Genomic DNA, 18190 nt, shown 5'->3' with positions numbered 1-18190 from the left:
CATAGCAAATAAGACCACCTGAGAAGAATCCTGAGCGGCCGCTACATCGAATCGTTGAGGGAACAGAAGAGGAAAATATGAGTAAATCTCTTGAACAGTAGCTGGCACTACAGCAGTTATTAGTTACTCGTATTTTGCAGCTACTGGACATAGGCACGCTTTAAGCTACAGAATGATGGCAGCGACATTAAAATATGCAGAAAACGGTAATACTACGGATGAATGAGAACCACTGACGTGATCTACCACTGCGCAACGATACAATTTCGTCCTTTTTTCCACACATTTTTCTCCTCGTTTCATGCATTTCCAAATTCGGATTGTGTTCATGAAAATGAATGCAGATAATGTCATCGATGCATGATATCCACCGTAGCACGAATCCTTTGTAGTCTTTCGCGGTGAACGGGAATGCGCAGTTGTTTGTTGAATATTGACGTAGCCTCATGCATGATGTAGGGTGCGGTGCTGCGATAACGCGGCCGGACTGTACACGCCATCAGACTTTATTGTGTAGTCTTGGATGATTTGCATCTTTAACGGCGCCAGGTGGTACGAGGCAGTAGGACAGACGTGCCTAGTCCGTACAATGGTCCCGCCAGGCGCCCACGGGTGCTGTTCTGCATGGCAAAACATCAGCTTAGTGTGCTGCAGTGAGATAGCAGCCATGTATGCTATAGATGAGTAGACATATTGAACTTAGCTGTCTTTAAAAATAAATCGAAATTCTACTTCCAATGAAAATATCCTAGCCAGATTTAGAAAGTCCCCCCCGATAACGGAAAATAGGAACGGAAGACATAGAACGAAGTGCTCGTATTAGAAATTATGTTAGAGAGGAATGTAGTCTTCCTCCTCTATTGTTTAACCTAAACCTCGAAGAAACAATGATAGAAATAAAAGAAAGCTTCAGAGGTGGGACTAAAATTAAGAGTGAAACGATATCAATCACAAGTTTCGCCAATAACATTGACATCCTCATCGAAATTGAGGATGAATTGCGACACTTGTTGAATAAAATGAACACACGCCGTGAACTGAAAGAGTAAGCTGAACCAAGACCGAAGTAATGACAAGTTTCAGAAATGAGATTAGCGATAAAAGTAACATCAAAATGGAAAATCACGAACTTGACGAAGTGAAGGAATTCTATGATTTTAGAAGCAAAATAACGGATGATGGACAAAGCAGGGAGGACATGGAAAGGAGATTAGCAGAGGCAAAGGAGAGATTCCTGGCCAAAAGGAGTCCTCCCACATTGAGAAAGAAATTACGTTTCGAGCACTGGATAGCAGTGAATCATGTACTGTGATGAAAATGGAAAAGTACAGCATCAAAGTGTCCGAGATGTGCTGATAGAGAAGAATATTTAGAATTAGGTGAACAGATAAGATAACGGAGGAGAGAAACCTGGAGACAACATTGACAACGATAAGAGACAGGATGACATGACATGCATTATGACACCAAGTGGTAGTTTAGGGCATTGTAGAAGGAAAAAGATGTGGGTTAGAAAGATAACGACTTATCTAACAAATAAGTGAGGATGTTGGGTGGAGGTGCTACTCAGAGATGAACAGACCGGCACATGAGATGAATTTTGGGCGTGTTGCACTAAACTAGGTGGAAGACTGTTGAGCTTCTTCCCTTTCTAAAAAAGAAAGAACCGATACATCTAATAACTACTTTTAGTTCAGGAGCCTTCTTGCTACAATAGCAAACGTCGAATGTGATAGCCAGATACAAAATACATGACTGGGTGTTTATGGTATTTACATACTGTACGATAAACAATCAGGTAAGGTAGTAAATTCTTCAAACTGTTAAAAAACGAAGAATGACTGACCACACAAATGTCAATTAACAGGCCAGACGGATATTATGGACAGAATGCTAACATCGAACCCTATGTGGCCGATGTCAGCCTGTGGCCAACAACAAAGATGTTCCTGACTTACCGAACAGTTTCAGACAATCATCTACCGCTTTTGTATTCGTTAAATTTATTTTTTGTATATTCTTGTGAGTTAAACGTGCATGGTAACTAGTGATAGCAAGTATCCGAATGTATATCTCGCTAAGCACTATTTTACTGCCTCCGTTTGGTAATACTGCTTTTATGGTGGAGATGGACAGATAAGGTTAAGACAAAAGAAATAACAACTTCCCTGTTTGCTGACGACATGGTAATTCTGTCTGAGGCGTCTAATGACTTTTGAGTGGTTATAAGATGAACATCAGCAGAAGTAAAACAGAATAATGGAATGTTTTCGAATTAAATCAGTCGATGCTGAGGGGATTAGTTTAGGAAGCGAGACTTGAAAACAATTTTTATCTTTAGTTAGCAAAATAGCTAGTGATATCCGAAGTACAGAGGATACAAAATGCACGCTAATAATAGTAAGAAAAGCGTTTTTGAAAAGGAAAAATATTGTTAACATCAAATACAGGTTTTAGTGTTAGGAAAGACTTTCTGAGGTTATTCATGTGGAGTAGACTCTTGTACGAAGTGAAGCGTGGATCGTAAACAGTTCAGACAAGAAGAGAATAGAAACTTTTGATATTTAGTGCTACATAAGAATGCTGAACGTTAGATGGGTAGATGAGCTCGCTAATGAGAAAATACTGAATCGAATTGGGGAGAAATGTATTTTACAGCTTGACTAAAAAAGCGGTCAGTTAAAGAGGCGTATGACACATCCTGAGGCATCAAGCGATCGTGAATTTGGTCATGGGAGGACGTGTGGTAGAAAATTATTCACGAAAACCAAGGCTTGATTACAGCGAAAAGGTTCAGACGAATGTAGGTTGTAGCAGTTATGCAGAGATGTAAGACAGTCTAATTGCATCAAACAAATTCTAGGGCTGAAAGCCACAACCGCAACATGGACACTTTCAATATTTGCCCAGTCAAATTTATGGTCTCACACGATGGGTTTTTCCTAGCAAACACAATTATTTTGGGTTTGTTTGCAGGTACATACCCGCAGTCCAGATACACATTAACATCCCAGTATCAAAGTCTATAGCACGTTGATAGAGAAGCCAAAATATATTTGGGCAGACAACAAAGAAGGTAGAAATTTGTGCGGTAATTCGCTTTCAGCAGCATAGCATGTGTTGCATCTGGGTCAGGCGCTTCTAAATGACATCCTTAGAAGCTGAATGAGCCTTCAGCCGTAACATTTCCGCTTCTGTCGAAAACTAGATACCGCACGGTACTACATTGTCTCACTTCTGTTTGAACTTCAAGCGGTGTGCTGCGGTATAGTGGATCGCGCATTTCAGTGCATTCCAGGACTGTAGACAAGTCTGCTAAAAGAAAAAGAAGTAACTTATTTTAATGTTATAGTTAAGGATTCATGACTAAGCATCGTATGGGTACACTTATACGCAGTAGGTTGTGCTTTTAAGGGCCCCTGTTGTGAATGCCTGTTGTGTTAGAGAAAGTTCACGAAGAAAGGTGCAGGCGGAAATTGATGTTTCAGGCATTTTAATTAAAGGCAGCGCAGAAATACATTTGAATGTACATTTTTTGAAGAGAACTACAGAATATTTAATGTAGATTCTTGGCCGCAAAGACGATATTGAATTTCATCATAAAATTTTAAATCTGTATTAGCATTCGCGACCCGTTAGTCAAATTAGAGCCTAAAGGATTAATAAAGGCATGGGAAAAAATTCCGCAGGTGGAAGTTGATAGAATAGCGGCAAAGTATAGAATAAAAAAAGGTACTTTTACACCAATTCAGCCTTTTGGTTGCGACGCCAGCTGTCACAATAGACAATGTGCATCGTTTTTTAAATGAATTACTTCCACTTCCACCCATTTCTGCTGAGTTAGCCTAAATACTAATGTTTGATCAATAAATTTAAATATGGCATTAGGTGGGTAGAAACTTTCACCAACGATGAAAGTAAAAACACGTACAGTGGAGTATTTTTTGAAGTCCCATCGGAAATTCTTTACCAGTGAAATGAAAAAATTGAAATTTCGTTACTCTTTTAGTTTGTCAGTGAAAGGAGATTGAAAGAAGATTTTCTACGATGTACGATAGACGTGTTGGTCTGTAGATATCCTGCACACTCTTGTTTTCCTGTCCAAGTTATCAAGCATCACGCATTCGTCTGCTTTCCACTACTGCCTTCTCACCACCCTCAGCTCCACCGAGACGGAAAATTTTAGAAATTTTCAACATGCTATACTTTAATGAATGAAGAAAAGTTAAATAAAGATATGTATTATATAGAGTGTGTGTTCTAAATGAGAAGGCTGCTTTCAAGCTAAAGATAATGATATTGTCATCAACTGTTGCTTATTATAGTAAACAGGTTCGCTGACTTTGCTTTTGCTGTGATTATTGTGTCGATGTTTCGTCAATTTCACAGTTACTTAAAGGAACTACGTTCCGTGAGTAGGTAAACTGACAGCTGAAGACAAACCTCCGGACAGGACCTCGATGCTACTGAAGGACGAGGCGCAGTAATTAAAATATTAAACTCGCCGTCAGGAGGAGAAAAGAGCAAATTCCACGTTTAGGTTTCCCGTTTATTTCAGCCAAGTGAAATATGGTATCAGTTACCATCCTTAGCAAATCAGTTATTTCTTTACGTCTCTAATGTCCCCGCCGTCGATGGGAAGCTAAATGCTTGCTTTCCTTTCAGAAATCAATTCTGATCTTTATCTTCCCCGGACAGCCCTCCCTTCATCTAAAATGTAAATTAGCTCCTCAGAAGCCAAATAAAGCCCTCAGTCAATAAGATACCTTATAGGAGTGAGAAAAGGGCCCAGAAATTTAGAAACTTTCGCCGCTGTTTATTCGGTATCATGCAGGGAAAAACAGCTACGTGATTACCTATTGTCTCATCGTAATCACACACACGAGTATTCACATTACCTCAAATGTTATTTTCTTTTTTCAGACGTCTCTCTCGTGACAACCACTTGATCTCAGAGTAGCACTCGCACAAAAGCTATCGTTCCCAAAGTCCTCATCTATTTCTTGGTTGCATTCCAATGTCTATTCTGTCCCACAGTTATCACCCTCAACTGCTCCTGCAAGTACCATGTAAGTACCATGGAAGTACATCCTGTGCCTTCGTCTTTTCAGTATTTTCCGTATGTTACTTTCTTCGCTGATTCTACGGAGGACATCCTAATTATCCCTCCGTGGTTATTAAATTATCATTTCATTCTACTCACGGTCAATATCGTAATATTTTTTTTATTTTCCGTGTGTTTTTCATCTTCGGCTTGTGATGTGAGGTTGTTCATCTGACCTGTTTTAGTAGGCCTTGGTTTGATGACGATGATGTTGAGAACAATCCTAGTACTGAACTTTTCACAACACAGGGGATAAGCAAAATAAAGTGAACACTAACAGTAATGGAATGTTTGTGTTTGGCGGTGAACGAAGCAGGTATGGCACTTGTTGCGATGGACTGTGCGTGTTCAGTACGGACTAGGCATCAGTCCTAGTTGTTTATTAGTAGTGCTCACTTTGTATTTGCATCCAGAGGCCGAGGTCGACGTCCAATGAAAGATTTAACAGAGTTCCAAAGAGGGCAGAGTGTGGAGGCCCGATTAGATGGAACATCAGTAAGCAAGAAAGCCAATTTACTGAATGTTTCAAGAGCAACTGTTTCAACAGTCATGACAGCCTACACAAAATATGGAAAGACATCATTGTGTATACGTAATAGTGGACGCAAATCAAAACTAAATGACAGAGATCGTCGTACGCTAACGTGAATTTTGTGAAAACAACACCAAACTACGGCGGCTAAAGTGCCGAGCTCAATAGCCATCTTCGCCCCCAACCCCTCCCCGCCTAATCTATCGACGCTGTCCACCGAGAAATCCATAAAGTGAATATTCATGGACAAGCTGCTATATCGAAAGCAATAGTGACTACAGCCAACGCAAAGAAGCGTAAAACATGGTGTCAACAGCATAAGTCCTGGACGGTTGATCAGTGGAAACACGTTATATGGTCCGACGACTCAACGTTTCCGTTATTTCCAACATCGGACCAGGTTTACGTATAGAGGATTCCGAAAGAGGCCTACAGTCCCGATTGCTTGATTCCAATGGTTAAGCATGGAGGTGGAATTGTGATGGCGCGGGTGGCCATATCATGGTATTCTGCTGGTTCCATCATTACTCTCAAACGCCGTGTTACAGCCAACGATTGCGTGAACATTTTAGGTGATCAGGTGCACCCCATGATTCAAATCTTGTTCCCCAACAGTGATGTCATATCTCAGGACCATAATGCACCCATTCACACAGACAATGCAGTACAATCGTGGTATGAGGAGCATGCAACTGAACTGCGGCGTCTTACCCGGACTTGAACATTATCGAATGCTTCTGGGCGGTATTTGAGTGCAGACTCCGGAGCAGATTTCCGCCTCCCTCGTCACTACAGGTGTTAGAAGTGGTTCTGCTCGAAGAGTGGCATAACATTTCACTGGAGGCTATACAATCATTATAAGCCAGTGTTCCAAGAAGAATCGCAGCTCTGCTACGAGCAAATGGGGGTCCAATCCCTTATTAATAAACCATTCCCAAGTAAGTACAGGTGCTCACAATAATTTGCCTACCCCCTGTACCTTACCTTACAGGGCACCACTTTCCTAGCTGTACACGTCTATCAAATGAAAACATTCTCAAACTGCTCTACAGCCACTGTCCACCTCTGCAGCAAGCTACTCCATCCTCTGCGTAAAATTAAATGACATGTTGCAATTAAGAAACTGGGTGGTTTTTTAGGTTAGAAGGCCTTGGGAAAGTACGGGGTGGGCTGCAATCTCAAAGGGGGCATGCAAATACAGGACGTGCTTGGATCAAGGAACAGTCGGAACTGAAGTTGTAAATGGTTGTAGTTGTGCTGGGAAAGTCCCTGAGCTACAAGCGCTAACAGAAAGCACAGAAGCTGAAATCGTTATAGGTACAGAAAGCTGGCTAAAGCCTGAAATAAGTTCTGCAGAAATTTTTACGAAGTCTCAGACGGTGTTTAGGAAAGATAGATTAGGCAGAATTGGTGGTGGAGTGTTTGTGTCTGTCAGTAGTGGTTTATCTTGTAGTGAAGTCGAAGTAGATACTCCGTGCGAATTGCTATGGGTGGAGGTTATACTTAACAGCCGAATTAAGTTAATAATTGGCTCCTTCTACCGACCCCCAGACTCCGATGATATAGTTGCTGAACAGTTCGGAGAAAATTTGAGTCTCGTGACAAATAAATACCCCACTCATATGGTTATAGTTGGTGGGGACTTCAACCTTCCCTCGATATGTTGGCAAAAATACTTGTTCAAAACTGGTGGTAGGCAGAAAAAGTCTTCCGAGATTGTCCTAAATGCTTTCTCCGAAAATTATTTCGAGCAGTTAGTGCACGAACCCACGCGAATTGTAAATGCTTGCGAAAACACACTTGACCTCTTAGCCACAAACAATCCAGAGCTAATAGAGAGCATCATGACTTATACAGGGATTAGTGATCACAAGGTCGTTGTAGCTAGGCTCAATACCGTTTCTTCCAAATCCACCAGGAACAAACACAAAGTAATTTTATTTAAAAAAGTGGATAAAGTGTCATTAGAAGCCTTCCTAAGAGACAATCTCCATTCCTTCCGAACTGACTGCAAATGTAGACGAGATGTGGCTCAAATTCAAAGATATAGTAGCAACAGCAATTGAGAGATTCACACCTCATAAATTGGTAAGAGATGGAACTGATCCCCCATGGTACAGAGAGCAGGTCCGAGCGCTGTTGCAGAGGCAACGGAAAGAGCATGCGAAATTCAGAAGAACGCGAAATCCCAAAGATTGGCTAAATTTTACAGACGCGGGAAATTTGGCACGGACTTCTATGCGAGATGCCTTTAACAGGTTCCATAACAAAACATTGTCTCGAAATTTGGTAGAAAATCCGAAGAAATTCTGCTCGTATGTAAAGTACACAAGCCGCAAGACGCAGTCAATACCTTCGCTGCGCAGTGCCGATGGTACTGTTACCGACGACTGTGCCGCTAAAGTGGAGTTATTGAACACAGTTTTCCGAAATTCCTTCACCAGGGAAGAAGAATGGAATATTCTAGGATTTGAAACACGAACAGCTGCTAGCTTGAGTTTCTTAGAAGTAGATACCTTAGCGGCTGCGAAGCAACTCAAATCCCTTGATACGGGCAAGTCCTCAGGTCCAGATTGTATACCGATTAGGTTCCTTTCAGATTATGCTGATATAATAGCTCCCTACTTAGCAATCATATACAACCGCTCGCTCACCGATAGTTCTGTACCTACAGATTGGAAAATTGTGCAGGTCGCACCAGTGTTTAAGAAGGGTAGTAGGAGTAATCCATCGAACTACAGACCTATATCATTGACGTCGGTTTGCAGTAGGGTTTTGGAGCATATACTGTATTCAAACATTATGAATCACCTCGAAGGGAACGATCTATTGATACGTAAACAGCATGGTTTCAGAAAACATCGTTCTGTGCAACGCAGCTAGCTCTTTATTCGCACGAAATAATGGGCGCCATCGACAGGGGACCTCAGGTTGATTCCGTATTTCTGGATTTCCGGAAAGCTTTTGACACCGTTCCTCACAAGCGACTTCTAATCAAGCTGCGGGCCTATGGGGTATCGTTTCAGTTGTGCGACTGAATTCGTGATTTCCGGTCAGGAAGGTCGCAGTTCGTAGTTATAGACGGCAAATCATCGAGTAAAACTGAAGTGATATCAGGTGTTCCCCAAGGAAGCGTCCTGGGACCTCTGCTGTTCCTGATCTATATAAATGACCTGGGTGACAATCTGAGCAGTTCTCTTAGGTTGTTCGCAGATGATGCTGTAATTTACCGTCTAGTAAGGTCATCCGGAGACCAGTATCAGTTGCAAAGCGATTTAGAGAAGATTGCTGTATGGTGTGGCAGGTGGCAGTTGACGCTAAATAACTAAAAGTGTGAGGTGATCCACATGAGTTCCAAAAGAAATCCGTTGGAATTCGATTACTCGATAAATAGTACAATTCTCAAGGCTGTCAATTCAACTAAGTATCTGGGTGTCAAAATCACGAACAACTTCAGTTTGAAAGACCACGTAGATAATATTGTGGGGAAGGCGAGCCAAATGTTGCGTTTCATTCGCAGGACACTTAGAAGATGCAACAAGTCCACTAAAGAGACAGCTTACACTACACTCTTTCGTCCTCTGTTAGAATATTGCTGCACGGAGTGGGATCCTTACCAGGTGGGATTGACGGAGGACATCGAAAGGGCGCAAAAAGGGGCAGCTCGTTTTGAGTTATCTTGTAATAGGGGAGAGAGTGTGGCAGATATGATACGCGAGTTGGGATGGAAGTCATTACAGCAAAGACGTTTTTCGTCGCGGCGAGATCTATTTACGAAATTTCAGTCACCAACTTTCTCTTCCTAATGCGAAAATATTTTGTTGAGCCCAACCTACATAAATAGGAATGATCATCAAAATAAAATAAGAAAAATCAGAGCTCGAACAGAAAAGTTTAGGTGTTCTTTTCTCCAGCGCGCTGTTCGGGAGTGGAATGGTAGAGAGATAGTATGATTGTGGTTCGATGAACCCTCTGCCAAGCACTTAAATGTGAATTGCAGAGTAGTCATGTAGATGTAGATGAATTTAGCTTGCAGATCTTATGCGCGAAAAATGACAAAATGCTCTAAATATGACCTAAGGTAGACAAAACGCATTCATTTTCTTTGGCTTCACCAACTCACAATAAAACTGTCACCTTCGCGCAAGTCAGTTTGTTACCATAACCAAAACTTCAAGAGGGGGTTGGGGCGTGGTGGACGGTGGGGGTGGGGGGTAGAGAGGGAAGCGGGAGGGGCAGAATGACATTATAGCCGTAAATTAGAAAGATATGTTTGCGGAACTGGGGAATGGTTTTCCGATTCGGTAGGAAGACAGCTTGCGTTCATTTACAAAAATATCCGGTTAAGTATGAATATCACAATATGTGAGGTAAATGGCCGCACCTTTTGATGGCACTCACGTAGAACCTTACATTTCTTACGTCTACCAAGGGATTATAGATCTTAGTACTTGACACAGATTTCTAACCGTTCCTGAGAAGAGAGTCGGGAGGGCAGACAGGCAGGCACGCAGACAGACGGAGAACAAAGTGATCGTTAAGGGTAGCTTTTTTACCGATGTAGGTACGGAAGTCTAACAAAGAAGAAACGTAATTCAGTTAAGCATACCACGAAATTATTCTGAAAGCTTGATGTAGTTCATATTCTGTTTTGGAATGTTCGAGAATGATTTCATAGCAAACACCAAGTGATCAATTCGAAACCGATAGTACTGGCAGGTCCGTCCCCGGTAGCTGAGTGGTCACCACGACAGAATGTCAATCCTAAGGGCCCGGGTTCGATTCCCGGCTGGGGCGGAGATTTTCTCCGCTGAGGGACTGGGACTTGTGTTGTCCAAATCGTCATCATGTCACTCCCTTTGACACGCAAATCGCCGAAGTGGCGTCAAATCGTAAGACTGGTACCCGGCGAACGGTCTAAACAACGGGAGGCAAGTCACACGACATTCACATTTTTTCACAGTACTGACAAGCTCCATTCTGTTTTTCCGACAAGAAATTCTGTGCAAACACATATGAAGGTGAACTCTTAACGCTACTCGCTAAGGTAAAACTTTGCGCCTGAGAAGACATGGACTACACCTGTGAAAGTTCCGTAGGAATACACTACTCCCAACGGATAATAATGTACAGTAAAAATGTGATTGACTTTATCGTGCTTGGTTGCTTGAAATTTTTGATTCGAATGTAAAGATAAAGAACACCAGTAGTATACGCAGGTGAAATTGAATCAATTAAAGGAAAGTTACAAATGGTGCAGGCACTTTGAAAGATTACATACATTTATTCATTTGGTATCTTCGAGAGAATAAGCGTCAATAATGGAACTGATGGTCTGAGCAAATATATAAGATACATAAGTGACCTAGAGAGCGGAAAAAAGGCTTTGCAACAGCATAAATTAAATGCAGGTATTGGATTTTACAAAAATGTTTTCTGTATTGGACTTAATTATTAAATGGAGGCTTATACAGTTCGATAACAGCCCACAATTTTTTTGTGAATTATGAGACATTAGCTTTCCTAGCATGATTATTCGCCCTAATCACGCGTTATTTTGGTGAGTAGTAATTTATGTAAGTCACTCAATTCGTTTTACTTACTCGTCACGTACGTGGTGCCCTCTGTACCCTCTATACGGAAGTCAGCTTAAGAGAATAGCACGTTTATCATTTGATACTTATGTTCTGATGACCACACTCGTTAGTTCATTGTTTTTGAGGTTAATGTTTACCTGACAAGAGCCAAATGTGTTTATTATAAAGTACCTTTCCAATACAATATGTAACAACTAAGTGCGTACTTTTGGGATCCCGTATTTTATTCACATTTCCTATATCTGCTTCACTTGAACCGTTTCTATACAAATTATAATTTCTAGATGTGGCAATCTACTACTGAAGAAGATAATTTTATTATCACCGATTCCCATATCAAGAATTCTAATACACCTACGTTATGCAGCTGGTTGGCTGACTTCTTCACCCAACACACAAATTAAGTTGTCCTGGAAATATAGACAAACGGCGACGATGGCGTGATTGAAAATCTTTAATAAGTCTTGGAGGTCATTTGGGAAACCGAGAAGAATCCAGAAGAATGGACCTTTGTACACGAAAGGATGCTAAAGAGGAATCTCTTAAGTGGCTGTTACGCCCAAAATATGACCGATGGACCTTCAGAAGCGTTTAGAAGATCAATTAGGACATTAACTCGGTGAACACGAACGGAGGATTAGAAAGGGCCAGGCCTGCACAGAAAAGATTATGAATCTGACACTGATTGTAAGGAACTATCTAAGAACAAACATGTTTTTATAATTTTTGTAGACTTCAAGACAGCTACGACTCTGTAGATAGCAACAGAAGAATTCTGCACAGGCAAAATGCGGTACAATACTTAAAAGAAACATTGATAGAAATAAGGTGCGAAATAAAATTCCGTGAAAAAATTTTGCAACCATTTGAAATCACAGATGGCAAAAGGGAAGGCGATGCCCTCTTCCCAACGCTCTTCAACTGCGTTTCGGAAAACGTAATAAGGGAATGCAATATCAGTCTCATAAAAAATAAGGAATACAGGAAATAAGGCTGGGATATAAAATCCTGAACGTTCAGCTCAGCTCTCTAGCCTCTGACGTGATTTAACAATATTTTTCGGGAATACTGACGCGCCATCTGAGCCGATCTACATTATGAAAGAGACGGAGGGGATTATAATTACGAGTATCTCTAGAGAAAACAGAATTCAGAACGAAAATCAAAAACACTCAAGAATTTCTTAGCGCAAGACACAGCACAATTATGGGACTGAATAAATACAGGAGAAATAATACAGTGAAGCGGTCTTGATGAAGAAAGAAACGGAAAGAGAGAACAGCGAATGAAAATGGCTAATAAACGAAGGATGTTTACAATAAAAAATCTAACTACAACGCTGTCACGAAACCGGAGTGCCTTTATACAGTGGAACTTTTATCTCAACAAAAAGGGAGAGGCGGCAGAGTATGAAAATTACTCGGTTCAAGTAAAGCTGGAAGTATGTGGATGCTAATGCCACTTTTACTAAACACAACTTTCCTACTCATCCTGATATGTTTTCTCAATATGTAAATGCACTGCAGATGGATTGTATTATGTTTTGTGATTCACATTTTAAGTAAGTACTGTTGGTCATAAAAATGTTGCTTAATAGCCAAGTGATTTACTAGTCATGTTTATCTATGTACATCTTTGGCGGGGATGGGCGGGGGAGGGGGGTTGTCGTATCTCCTAATAATAGACAGTTTTTAATACAATGTTACATCGCATACATTTTTTTTTCTGTCAGACTCACCATTAACGTATCCTGTCTACTCCTTCATTTCTTTTTAATGAGATAAACACCATTGCTAGTCTTCCAACTTTCAGTTTATTCTATATACAGGGTGTCCCAGCTATCTTGTCCACCCAAAATATCTCTGGAACAATAACAGCTATTGGAAAACGACTTTCACCGGTATCAATGTAGGGCTGGGGCCCATGAATGTACATATTTGGAAACATTCTAAAACGAAAGCATATGTGTTTTTTAACACAAACTTATGTTTTTTTTTTTAAATGGATATCCTATATTTTATCTTCAGCAATCCATAGCATGACAAAGGCACATACACAATGGCGTTGATTGCATCGAAATATTCCCATTATATCCCTAGATATTAAGACATGAAGTTGACGCTTGAAACACCCGACATGCGCTGCTAGCGCACGTCCTGAGGCTCAGGCGTGAACCCCATGCTGCCCGTAATCGCGATGTGATTGACATGCGTAATCACATTTCCATACTTATCAAGAGGTCCGAAACGAATAATACGGTCTGCTGCCATCCTGCTGCGATTACGGGTAGCATGGGGTTCACGCTTGAGCCTCAGGACGTGCGCTAGCAGCGCATGTCGGGTGTTTCAAGTGTCAACTTCATGTCTCAATATCTTGGGATGTAATGGGAATATTGCGATGCAATCAACGCCATTGTGTATGTGCTTTGTCATGCTATGGATTGCTGAAGAAAAAATATAGGAGGTCCATTTAAAAAAAAACATAAGTTGGTGTTAAAAAACACATATGCTTTCGTTTTAGAATGTTTCCAAATATATACATTCATTGGCCCCAGCCCTACATTGATACCGGTGAAAGTTGTTTTCCAATAGCTGTTATTGTTCCAGAGATATTTTGGGTGGACAAGATAGCTGGGACACCCTGTATATGTAAATGTGTATCCTATTAATATTACTATATGGGTCTCTGGTCTTCAACAGTAGTATTGTATTATTTTCTTATTATCACTGTAATGTATTTCAGAAGAAGTTATGTTTCGATGTGAATCTGTTGTATAGCATTCAGCAATTCCAAGAGTTATGTGATAGCTCATGGTCCTGTGAGCTAATATTTCATTAATGGAACAAATCTACACTAGAGTCCTCTTGATGGGATTATATTTCATAATGTGTATGTGACTTCTCCCCTAAAAATTTACAGTTAGTGTATTAAACATTGAACAGTTTCATTTTTAACTCATATTATATATGACATGACCTTCTAGTCAGTAAGTTGCCTTTTGTGTGAAGTATGTTCTTACTCTCATGATGTAGTTCTCATTTTAATGAGCAATGGGTCAGATGTTTATTTTTAACTAAAACTGATATTGTCAAATGCTATTATGTGCATAGCCTTAATGAACTGACTCCACTTCCACATACTCTTGACACCTTATAAATACATGTTCATTCTAGACGATAAGTGAATTTGGCACTTAAATATTCTTCGTTATATTGTTTGTTATTTTATAGAAAATCCTTAGTATGGACATTACATGTGTTATATACGTCATCTGTTGGCCCGAGATCTACATTTCGTGTGATATGTTAGATAAATTATTTATAGCCAGAGGTCTACATTCTATCTAATGTTTTAATTCTTACATAGGCAAGTACATATTTTGTTTAGCAATGACTTGCCTGGATTAGGTGAAACTTTTTTTCTATTTCCATATGAAAATATATTCTCAGTGGCTGAGCCTCTGATGCCTTTTAGCTATAGTTTGACTGTGGTAAGGAAAGTTATTCATCATTATCACTATTATATACATGTATTAACAATATTCCTTAAAGCCAAATCTGGCCACATGGTTAGTTATGCTGTGGTCGTTCCCCACCTCCACCCTCCTTCTTTATTGTGTTAGCTTTACTGATATACTTGGCTTTACTGATATACTTGGCTTCTAATTTAGCGCTTCATAAACATGATGTTCACTTCAAAATGTAATTGATATTTTACAATAACGGTTCATTTCTGTAAATTAGGTGCATATGAATACTGAGTGACATTTCAGCCTACGTCTGAACACTGTATTTTAACTTGTTTTTATGTTAAGGATATTATTTTCATTACATTTATGAAAGAATTGACGTTTTTATGTACATTTCGTGGAATATACACAATGATTAAGCTAGTGTTTAACATCACGGGTTTATAATGATATGTACCGGATATCGTAAGATTGATGTTATTCTCTGTTTTGAGAAAGCCACATAGTTATTCCGTTTACATGTGAAACTATGCCAAAGATGTTCGCCTAAGTTCAGAGCACTACATTCAGCAAGAAACATAGCATTTAGCTATCTTTGTACCATATGATGAAAATACTTTGTAAAATTGTTTTACCAACTCCTCAATATTTAGTACAACTGTAGCACTGATACCTTACATCCTCTCTCGAGTGCTGCTCTGTTTACGCGTGTTATTAGTATGTTTGCTTTTAAAAGTCGTGTGAGTTATACTGTAATTCATGGCTTGCTCTACGTATGAGACGTGGCCATTATTTAAGTAATGTCAATTGTGATGTTGTGGCCTAAAGTGTACTAACCTTATAAGTATTCATGTACATACATTTTGCACTGCTTTGGAAAAGATTTTGTGACATTTCCTGTGTACTACATGTATTTTTGTCTCTTTGGATAGGACATGGTATGTGACTAAAACAGGTCGCTACTTGGGTTTTAAATAAAAAGGAGCCCATTCTCAAACAGGCGTTCCATATTCTAAAATATTTTTAAAACATTGCGGGAAATGTCTTCTCTTCCTCTTATTTGGGTATCGTAGAGGACTTTCTACTGAGCCAGGCGAACACCGCGCCACGCTGTACTTTCCTCTGCCGTTTCCAATTCTCCGCTGCCAGGACTGAGGGCCGTTATAACCGGATGATTGGCAGAGAATCATTCCCCATCCCATCCTGACCCGAGACCGGTCATACTAAAGTAAAGGAAAGCTATCAGGAGACTGTATTTAGACTGTTTTATGTAAGTAATGGTTATGGACATTCCATGAAGACGAATATGTTTACTTTTGATAAACATCACTTTGATGTTCATTATTCCTTTACTTACTATACTTGAAGCCGCAAAATAATCAATGTGGAACTCTGGTTAATTTGGATCTGGTGATCTTGAAGGTTAATTTTTTTTCTGGGTAGCTTTATAAGTTATGTGGACTCCAGGTTTAAGTTGGAGGCATTGCAAGGACTGATTAATCTTTCACCTTTTTTGTTGTTTCTTTTGTGGGTTGGGTAGGCTCCGACAATTTTGTGAAACACTTTTTTAGATGAATTAAAACCCCCAAACCACATATCAACCTTTTCAAATAGGATTCTGCAGACTTCATTCTTTAAGAGTTACGAAATATAATCCGTCTTACCGGGATTATTACCTTTGTCTTTATTTATAAGAGAACGGCAGTTTATCAGCGTGTAATTTTTTCGAAAGCAATATGTTACAAGCGACACTCTCTCTGACAGAAAATAAATGTTTCTCACTGAGTCAAACACTTTATGACAGAAATGGCCATTCCACGATTTGAAATACCTCATTTGTCATTATTTCCTACTTTTCCTTTAAAGAGGCGATAGTTCTCTTATTCGGTAGCTTTGTCGTCTGTGAACCTTGTTTCCTGTAATATCATAAATGGAAGTTCTTTGTTCATGTAAAGCTTTTGATAGTTGGATTATTTTTCAGTTTTTAAAAGGGACCTTATCTTCAACGTTCCAGAAAGTTATTGCTTTTTGAGTCTGTTTTCCACAGTGGCTTCTCATAATGCTCTGACACTTTCTTGAATGCAGGTTTTGGGTCCCTAGAAACTGCAGGCCCAATAGCCGGCTTTTAAGAAGACCTTCTGGGGTAGTTTCTTTCCTCGAGACGTTCCAATCATGCATTCAGAAGTCACTTAAACACCAGAAGAGGGAAATTAATTTCTTTATCTCACTCTTAGAACTATAATTACAAGACGCAGCATTTCAGGGCGTATTTGATCGGCGATAACTATTTTATTTCGCTCAAGTCCTCCGGATATCCGGTAAGGACCACGTGTTCGGCACCCAATTATTATTACTATTTGGCGTGTTTGCAGGACCGACAGGCAGCCGCCGGTTCCTGACGGACTTCCTGCAGGAGCTGCCAACGCCCGCCACGGGTCCCCAGTTCGACACGAGTGTGCCCAACAACCTGACAGGACTGGTGGGCAAGACGGCCGAGCTTAACTGCCGCGTCAAGAACCTCGGCAACAGGACGGTCAGTAGTTCCTTCTGTTCACTTCCCGCAACCTTCAGCTTTACGATTGTTACACCTACAGTTAGCGGGAAAATTACAGAAAAGCTTTTGTGGGACACCATAGTGAACATGGTATGGAGAAATTGGCGGCTACTGTGCTGACTGTTTAACCCTTTACAGATTTTTTTCAATCTATACAACAACGGCATATTTTCACGGAAAATAACCTCTAATTGAGTTATGCCAAAGCTAACTACGCTATGTGATCGAAAGTATACAGACACCCCCAAAAACATATGTTTTTCATAATAGGAGCATTGTGCTGTCACCTTCTGCCAGGTACTCCTTAACAGCTACCTCAGTAGTCATTACACATCGTGAGAGAGCAGAATGGGGCGCTCCGCAGAACTCACGGACTTTGAACGTGGTCAGGTGATTGGGTGCCACTAGTGTCATACGTATGTACGCGAGATTTCCACACTCTTAAACATCTGGTGGTCCACTGTTTCCGATGTGATGGTGAAGTGGAAACGTGAAGGGACACGTACATCACAAAAGCGTACAGGCCGACCTCGTCTGTTGACTGACACACACCGCCAACAATTGAAGAGGATCGTAATGTGTAAAAGGCAGACATCTATCCAGACCGTCGCACAGGAATTCCAAACCGCATTAAGATCCACTGCAAGTACTGTAACAGTTAGGTGGGAGGCGAAAAAAATAGGATTTCATGATCCAACGGCTGCTCATAAGGTACACATCACGCCGGTAAATGCCAGCCGACGCCTCACCTGGTGTATGGATCGTAAACATTGTACGATTGAACACTGGAGAAATGTTGTGTGGAGTGACGAATCATGGTACACAATGTGGCAGGGGTGTGGGTATGGCGAATGCCTGGTGAACGCCATCTGCCACCCGTGTGTGTAGTGCTAACAGTAACGTTCGGAGGCGATGGTGTTACGGTGTGGTCGTG

The 18190-nt window shown here is 40.6% G+C and overlaps 1 protein-coding gene across 1 annotated transcript in view; it reads left to right on the top strand.

The window, feature by feature from the left end:
• Window positions 1-18190, top strand: part of LOC126161891 (zwei Ig domain protein zig-8-like) — a 147746-nt gene that overhangs the window by 80313 nt on the left and 49243 nt on the right. The window contains exon 2 of the mRNA XM_049918036.1: window positions 17075-17235. Within this exon, the coding sequence (XP_049773993.1) occupies window positions 17075-17235 (161 nt within the window). The remainder of the gene's footprint in view (window positions 1-17074; window positions 17236-18190) is intronic.

The sequence above is a fragment of the Schistocerca cancellata genome, chromosome 1 (assembly GCF_023864275.1).
Source record: "Schistocerca cancellata isolate TAMUIC-IGC-003103 chromosome 1, iqSchCanc2.1, whole genome shotgun sequence".
In the NCBI taxonomy this organism is placed as follows: Eukaryota; Metazoa; Arthropoda; class Insecta; order Orthoptera; family Acrididae; genus Schistocerca; species Schistocerca cancellata.
Note: the sequence above shows the minus strand (reverse complement) of the source record. Positions and strands in the feature narration are given on the sequence as shown.